At 32.4% G+C, this 9,191-nt stretch overlaps 1 protein-coding gene and 1 long non-coding RNA gene across 2 annotated transcripts; both read left to right on the top strand.

Moving 5' to 3' along the window:
• Positions 1–1,605: 1,605 nt before the first annotated feature.
• Positions 1,606–2,271, top strand: LOC123886824 (albumin-2-like). Its single transcript, XM_045936105.1, has one exon. It carries the CDS (start codon positions 1,606–1,608, stop codon positions 2,269–2,271), a length of 666 nt encoding a protein of 221 aa, XP_045792061.1.
• A 1,837-nt stretch (positions 2,272–4,108) lies between these two features.
• LOC123884878 lies at positions 4,109–7,422 on the top strand. Its single transcript, XR_006801000.1, has 2 exons — positions 4,109–4,528; positions 5,380–7,422. It is a non-coding gene; the product is annotated as an uncharacterized LOC123884878 (long non-coding RNA).
• Positions 7,423–9,191: the final 1,769 nt, after the last annotated feature.

The raw sequence follows: 9,191 nt of genomic DNA, 5'->3' as shown, positions 1-9,191 counted from the left end.
GATGAAGAAATCACAAAAGAAAAAACTCAAATTAAACCTAAAATTATGTGTAAATCACTTATTGAATCGAAAAAGAATAAAAAAATAATCAAGAGAGGTGATTCCGGATCAAAATTGATCCTAAATTATTCCTCTCTAATTACCGAAAAAAAGAAGAAGAGAAATTAGGGTTAAGAGTTAGGCGTTGAGTTTTAACATAATTATATATTGTCATTTCTTATTGTAGTAATAATTTAGTTTAATTTTTTTATAAAATATATTTAGTTTTAAATTTGCAATTTGCTCTGCATACATATATATATATTGAGCATTTTAAATTTGACTTATTTAATTAGTGTTTTACTAAGATGGTTTATAGAAACATTTTTTTTACATCATGGTTTATAGAAACTTAACTAAGGTTTAATTCATTTCAATTTATTAACTATATATATTTTTTAGTCAGGTAATTTAGTGGTTAAAAATTTCATCTTTAAAGTGAATAGCTGAAATGTTTGGGGTTCAAATACCGAACTCTTCAAATATATTGTGATGTCTCTTATCAACTGAATTAAATTCAGGAAAACATTTATAAACCATATATATGATCACCCCTTAAATAAATACATGTATTTATGTAAGAGGAATGACCACCAATTGGAATTCAATATGCTTAATGCATTTAGTCAACATAATTATATATTGTCAATTCTTATTTTAGTAATAACTTAATTAGTTTAAATTTTCTTATAAAATATATTTAGTTTAAAATTGGAAATTTACTCTGCAAGCTTATGTATAGCCAAATGTATAATGACCCACTTCTTATATTTGGTGACTTATTAATGTGTTGTTTAAAAAAATCGATAGGGCATCTTATCCAACAAATAAAAAATGACCAATTGACAGTTGAATTTGACATGCTATTGTGTGGTCAACTTAAAAAGTCCCGTAATAATCTTAATATTGTTGAGAAAATAACTTCGACAGATTAACTGACGGACATGGTTAAATTCTCTTCTTTGAAATGATTTCTTTGTATGAACTTTGCTCACTCATGTCCTTGGTTGCTGATTCCCTCTTTGCTTAATTGTATTCTTTAGAGGGTGTTTGTGTTATCCTTTTTCGATGATTAAATTGGAGTTATAGTGGATAAACTTATAATAGATAAGATGTATGCAATAATAATAATAATAATAATAATAATAATAATAATAATAATAATAATAATAATAATAATAATAATAATAATAAAGCAAACTCTTTTTCTTCATATTTAGTTTGAACAAAGTAAGCTACTAAGCTAAGCATGGATAAATATTTTTTAGTATGAACAAAGTAAGCATTCACACATGGTTGTTAGAGGAAATTCTTTTTCTTCATTTTTAGTTTGTCCAAACTAAGGATGGATAAACATTTAGACTTTAAACAAACAATATGAGATTAATTATATGCTACATGTTTCCCTTATTATAATTGTTTATAGCCACTTACCCTTTAATTAATCAAATGCCACATCTATATAAACAGAGGCGCCATTCACAAATTTAAATAAAAACACAATTCATCCATATCCTTCCATATATACCTTGAAATAAATAATCCTTCGATTAGAAGAAAAACAAAATGACAACTCCCCTTGTAACTGCTGCATTTCGTTCATCTCAGCGTAATCAATGTTACGTGTTCAATAATGAAAAGTATGTGGTTTTGGATTATGGTAGAGGATTTGATAAGAAAACTAGAGTTATTGGTGGTCCAATTCATATTGCTGATGGATTTCCAATGTTTGCAAACACCCCATTTGCAATTGGAATAGATGGTTCCTTTGACAATGATGGAAATGACACATTCTTTTTCAAAGGAGATCAATGTGCCAAAGTAGACTTCGCTCCGGATACCGGAGATTCCAGATTACTTATGGGTCCTATTTCAATCACATCCATGTTCCCTGATCTCAACGCAAACACACCGTTTGCGACAGGATTAAATGCTGCAATGAGGTCCAACACTGGGAAAATTGTATTTTTATTTAGTGGACCTCAGGTCGGCTCTTTTGACTATGAGACAAGGCGTCTCGAGCAAACTAGAAGCATTTCCGATGCATTTCCTCAATTTGTTGGTACAGCCTTTGAATTTGGACTTGATGCAGCTTTTAATACTCACGATAGGAATGAAGTTTACATTTTCAAAGGAGAATACTATGCACATTTCAATCTTGTAACTAGCGAGTTTATTGGTTTTATCAGGAAAATCCGTACTGATTGGCCTGCTCTTAAGCGCATAATATAATATATCCTCATGCATGCATGCGGAAAATCGTGTTATTTAAATTTTTCAACTCAATGTAATGTCATGAGTATGTGTGTGCTAATAAGTGTGCTAGGCTAGCTAGCTAGATCCTGCTAGTTTGCCGCACATCTTGTGGTTTTTTATATCTTGTTTTCTTCATGTTTTATTTTACAACATCAATGTAAGATGTATGTGCGTGTGGTTGTTCGGTTCCTTTTCTTATTGTAATAAATATGTCACTCGATTTACTTTCCATTTGTTCTTAGTAAGACATACATATAATTTTTTCACCTCAACCACCACTTAATTATTTGTCTCGATTTACCCACGACTAAACCATCAATAATATTAATAGGATCTGACTTGTTAGCATGTTCATTAGCTTTATCATCCGACTTATCTTAAGTAAATTAAATAACTAATTAATAGGACTACACACAATCTGTCTGTACAAGTGACTTAAAGGATCAGTAGAGAAATAAAAGAATCTAGCCATGTTGATAAGTGTTAAATGGTATTGAAGATGGGGAGGATTGTGCATAAATTAACTCACTTTGTGTTGGAGTGCAAAAGAAATGTCAAGGAGAGTAATGGTCAAATAATTAAGGATACCGACCAGTTGCCGGTATAATAAAGGATCCGACAATAGGTCTCCCTCATCACGGCAATATTTTACATTAACCTCAATATATATAGGAGTATCAACTGGATTGGCTAAAGTTAAACCCGCCAAAGAAATCAAGTTTTTAGTTAGTATATTAAATTTATATTGATGGAGAAAAATTCCCTTAGAATCTGAACAAACCACAAGGCCTAAAAAATAGTGAAGATCACCAAGATCTTTCATATTAAAAGAATGCTGGAGCTGGTGTTTAATGCGTTGAATTGCAGCATGATCAGAACCAGTAATAATCATATCATCAACATAGATAAGTAGAAGAACAATACCAGTTGTCGTGCGATGAATGAACAAGGAAGAGTCAAATTAACTTTTAGTAAAAGAAAAACCAATAATAGTTATAATGGTCTATGTCAGTACGCTACTGTGTAAGATTCATAGCCCATTCCAGCAAGATGTTATATGCTGGAAGACGTCTTCGGTGCAAGAAATTGTGAGGCCACCCGTTGGATGATCATATCCAAACTCTTCCTCAACTTGACTCAATAAGTCTTGAAATGATGGTTGGTTCAAATATGATATTGGGATCACAAAGTGCTTCAGTTTCTCTCCAACATACACTGCAACATAGCCCTTTCTCACTTCTGCAGATTTTGATGTTGTTTGGTTGGCAGTTAACGATGCCCGTCAAATAACATTTAAACGGAAACTCATTTTTAGTGATTGTTTGAAGGAGAAGAAAAGACTCAACAGAGAAAAGATATAAAAAACTTTAGAAGGATGTAACTAACACCTGAGGATGCCAATGATTTGTGGTGTGTTTGAAGGCAATTTGTAAGTATATTTATAGTTATTTAGGTTCTTTGGAATTCTAAATCCAAGCTAAATTATTGTTTGAAAGAGTTAAAAGGGTATGATGATATAGCATGTGATGTCTTAAGATTGTACCCCACCCTTTCAAGGGCAACCTCATATTTGTTCATGCATTAACTAGTACTTCATAATTGTGTAAACATGCTTTAGACATGTTTTCATCATTATGATGATAGTGTTGATTTCCAGCTGGTATATCTTCCTCATAAACTGTATGGTAATGGATATCATAGAAATTAGCCTTTCTTCAAGGGGAGACATTATCTACCATGCAATTAATCTGACATTGACACTTGAGAAAGTCCTCCAAAACTGTATGGTAATGGATCATAGACACTTGCCTTTTTCAAGGGGAGACATTATCTACCATGAAATTAATTTGATGTTGAAACTTGAGCAAGTCCTCCAAAACAACACCATGTGATCTCTCACATGTAATTGTTTCCATAGCTTCCATAACTAACATCCATCACATGGTCCTCCTTCAACTTGCCGACTGTTTGTTACATATCCTTTCATCTATATATATATATTCATAGTTGCAGGCATTTAGAATCAACACAAATCATTCACATCCCAACACATTTGAAGTTCTAAAGCTTGAGTCTTCTATATACAATTCTTTCTTTTTTAGATTAATCTCTTCTTTTCAACACATACAGAAATGGGTTTTCGTTTACCTAATATCATCAGATCAAAGGCATCATCTTCAAAAGGTGTCCCAAAGGGATATCTAGCTGTGTATGTAGGAGAGCAAATGAAGAGGTTTGTGATTCCCATATCATACTTGAACCAAATCTCATTTCAAAACTTACTGAGCCAATCTGAGGAACAATTTGGATATGACCATCCAATGGGTGGTATCACTATTCATTGCAGAGAAGATGTTTTCTTAGAAATCACTTCTAACTTCAATTAGATAACTGCTAACTCTCTGTCGATATCACAATACTGACATAGATATATGACCAATTTTGTAGTAGTAGCTTCTCACCTTCAAAAGATTGTCTATTTTGTTGTTATTAGACTTGGTTGTGAAAAAGTTCATCTCAATGAGAAAATATTGATTATAACTATTACTGTGTTTCTCTGTACTCCTGCTTAAATATCAATCTGAAAATCAAAGACTCTATTTGCTAAATGTTCAGTTTAGAAAATAAATGAAGCCTTGATTCCCTCTGCTGCAGAAAAAAGGAAAGTTAACAGTAACATTCATGATTTAATGATCATAAATGAAGTATATATTGAACAAAAAAACTCTGCAGAGAAAAACATAGTTATTGAATAAGAACTTAGATAACAAAAATTACGGTTTATGAAATAATGATTTTTTTTTTTTTTTGCTAGGAAAAGAAACTTATATTAAAAATGCCTACGCAGAAGAATTGCATGAATGTAAAACAATACAAAATAGAAATCAAAGAGAGTTAAACCTAAAACTATCTCAAGATTCCCACACAACAAAGCACCAAATTCTGCCACCGTTTGTCTGTGTCTTGTATAGAAGTATAATCTGTGTCTTTAAAATAGTATTTTGAGAAATAAAAGCAACAAATTATCTTTTCAACGGGCTGAAAGAAATAACTATGATTGTGATTGGTTTTATTTTTCCACAGTTGGAACGTGTTGTAACCTGGAAGCCACACTTTGGAGTGGCTAGTCGATGTACCAAAACAATAAACAAAAAACGGTGAGAACTGCGGCAGCTACGGTTTCGAAAAAGATTCCAAAACAAATATGACCAAACGGAAAACAAACTATTTCAAGAGCGAACCAGTGGGGTATCGCTGAACGAAGCCAAGATGAGCAATATCACAGGTTTGATCGAACCTTATGATACCATGTCAGGAATTATGGCTTGATGTCTTTATTCATTGTATTGCTTCTATATATAATAGTGTGAGCATTTACAACTATTGATTACAAATATTCTATGTCTGATTTTTTGGTCTATTCTAGGAAAGGAAATATATACAATCAAGGACAACCAAATTATTCCCTTATTAACATCCGGTCGATGTTTGGTTTCAAGTGTGAGTGGTTAAGTCTCACACCGACTACATATGGGAAGAATGTTGGGTTTATAAGAGAGGTGACCCATTTACCTAATACCTTAAGGATTTGGGTTGGGATATGGCGTCTCCCTCTCTTGTGGTCCTGGAGCATTGGTTCATTGTTTCTCACGAGGCCAATAGACCTGGCCAATAGACCTGTACACTATTGATTTGTTAAATTTGTGCAGTTCAGGTGGATTGTCGTTTCATGTATAAAGCTCAAAATTTGTTTAGTTTCATCAATTTCAATTTAACATATCAGAGCATAAAACTCAAAATTCTTTAGATGCAGTTCCAAATAGTTTATGCCTGATACTTATCTTCAGTGCAAGGAATGGTAAGGCCACCCATGGGGTGGTCATATCCAAATACTTCTTCAGCTTGACTTAACAACTCTTGAAATGAAGGTTGGTTCAAGTAACACACAAGGACTATACAAACCGCTTATGTTTCTCTCCAACATACACTTCTGCTGATTTGGAAGCCGCTTTTCTAGCATTTATTGATGCCCGTCGAATAACATTTAACCGGAAACCCATGTTTTGTGTTGTTTGAGGGAAGAACAAACTCAATAGAGCAAATATATCAAAACTTTTAGAAGAATTTAACTAAAACTTGAGGATGCCAATGACTTGTGTTGTGTTTGAAGGCAATTTGTAAGTATATTTATAGTTATTTAGGTTCTCTGTAAACTCAATTACAACCTAAATTATTGTTTGAAATATTTAAAGGGTAAGATAATATAACATGTGGTGATGTCTTAAGTTTGTACACCCACACCATTTCAATTACAACCTCATATTTTTTCATGCATTAACTAGTACTTCATAATTGTGTAAACATGCTCTAGACATGTTTTCTTCATTATGATAGTGTTGATGTTCATCTGATATCTGCCTAACAAACTGTATGGTAATGGATTAAAGACATTATCTACCATGAAATTAATTTGATGTTGACACTTGAGCAAGTCCTCCAAAACAATACATGTGATCTTTCACATGCACCTATCTCAAATAGTTTCCATGACTCCCATCTATCTATTCATTTATATATATTCATGGTTGTAAGCATTTAGGACTAACTCACAATCATTTACAATCCAACACATTTGAAGTTCAGAAACTTTGGTCTTATCTTCTCTATACAAGTCTTTATTTTCAATCTCTTCTTTTCAATACAACATGGGTTTTCGTCTACCTAGTATCATCAAAAGGGAATCATCTTCAAAAGGTGTGGACGTGCCAAAAGGATATCTAGCAGTGTACGTAGGAGAGAAAATGAAGCGTTTTGTGATTCCTGTATCATACTTGAACCAAACGTCATTTCAAGAGTTGCTGAGCCAAGCTGAAGAACAATTCGGATATGATCATCCAATGGGTGGTATCACTATTCCTTGCGGAGAAGATGTTTTCTTAGAAATCACTTCTCGCTTGAATTGAATATGTGCTAACTCTCAGAGGATATCATAATACTGACATAGATATAGGACCAATTTTTGTAGTTTAGTTTCTCCTTTTCAAAAGATTCTATCTTTTGTTGATATCATACTTTGTTGTAAAAAAGTTCATCTCAATGAGAAATTTATTAAAATTATTATCTCTATATTTCTCCATAAATATCAATCGGAAAATTGAAGCATCTATTTGCTAAATGTTCAGTTAAAAATCTCGAGAAGAAATGCAAGTTTCTGTTTTCAATTTATAAGCAGATGATTTCCTACATACTTTACCATCTCCTAATTATTTATTTTAACGTTGATGTATTCACATAGCTTGAAATCGATCAAAGAAACCCGTGACATCTTATCTAAGTACTCATGGTATGTTATCCAAGCACTCTTGAATTACAATCTCGAATTTTTCTTTTTCCGACTGTTTGCTACGCACTGAGCCATTCAAACAAGGTTGCCACTGAATCATGACCTGTTCTACCTGAGACCAAATTTTTATCCTTCCAGGATCCATCCTTGTATTATATATCATGTTCAACAATTTGGATTTCTATTACTTTGCCTCAAATTATTTGTAATTCTTGTTGCTTGTGAGTTTTCAATTTTTAACTTAATTAATATAATTTCAATGATCCATATATGTAGATCTTCAATCTTTTTATTCACCCCGAATTTTCACTCTAGTATGAGTTTTTCCCTTCGTTTTTGACAGAAATGGTACAGTTTATTCAATCCTCTATTTTGGTAAATCAATGTGTCTTTGCATTCATATATTAATCCATTTAATAACATATAAACTTTTTTTGGGGTAACATATAGTTAAATTATTACTTTTTGTACAGTAGTGAAGCAATGCAAAGGATAATCAGCTGTGCTATTTCTAGCGAATTTTAATTTCGCGAAGCATCACGACAGTGTTACTTAAAATTCAGAAACTACATTACCATACACATGTGGGGTAGGTTTGAAAAGTCAAGCCAATGAAATTACAACATGTATTGTTCGTGATGGTTTTGGGACAAAATCTTTCGCTTTAAGTAGCATTTCTCAAGGAACAATAACTTGAAGAGCATATGAAAGAAAATCTGTCACTTTGTATTATATTTTTTGCTAATTAATAGGATATAATCTCTGTGCATAACTTTGTATTATATTCCTTTGACTAAAATGGAAAAAAAAAAATTCTGCTGTACAAATTGCCTCAAGTTAAATGATCTATGTGTGCTCTTATACTTCTTTGATATTTAAACAAACATCATCAACACATCATTATCGCGTATTCACTTTGCATTTTAACACAATAACAAAAATATAAGCCAATTGTATTAAGCATGCATTATCTCACAAAACAAACTCCAGAATCGGAATCTACGCGAAAAATTGGGTAAAATAGGTTCCGGGTGCAAAAACGGTCAAAAGTCAATGAAAGTCAACGCAATCTAGAATGAACTACGCCGGGCGTGAAAAGGGGTCACGCCGGGCGTGATGACCAGCAAAATTTCAGGATCTATTACGCCGGGCGTGAAAGACCACGTTGGGGGCATAGTGTAAAATGTTGTTTCTGATTTTTTTATGAAAAATGATCAATAATCACTCATTTTGACCCAAAAACTTCATTTTTGATGTTCCAGATCCCAAATAAGTTTGTTTCCATGTAGATAACATATATATAAACATAAATGGATTGTTTGATTTTTAGATCCACAACAAAACACATCAAAAAGTATGAGATTTATACATTTTACTCAAACTCACACACACCCACATATTCTTGAACAAACATCTACAAATTCCCTCTTTAAATCCTATAAATTCGTTCATACTATTTGTTTAGAGTTTATTAAACATGTTATGAACACTCTCTATCATTTTCTTTAAGAAAACCACCCAAAAATCAAAACGAAAATCGGGTGGAGAAAGT

The sequence above is a fragment of the Trifolium pratense genome, linkage group LG5 (genome assembly GCF_020283565.1).
Source record: "Trifolium pratense cultivar HEN17-A07 linkage group LG5, ARS_RC_1.1, whole genome shotgun sequence".
In the NCBI taxonomy this organism is placed as follows: domain Eukaryota; kingdom Viridiplantae; phylum Streptophyta; class Magnoliopsida; order Fabales; family Fabaceae; genus Trifolium; species Trifolium pratense.
The sequence above is the reverse complement of the archived record's forward strand: the minus strand, read 5'-3'. Positions and strand labels throughout refer to the sequence as shown.

Coding starts and splice junctions, on each gene's coding strand:
- LOC123886824 (XM_045936105.1), top strand. CDS start 1,606: ATGACAACTCCCCTTGTAACTGCTGCATTTCGTTCATCTCAGCGTAAT.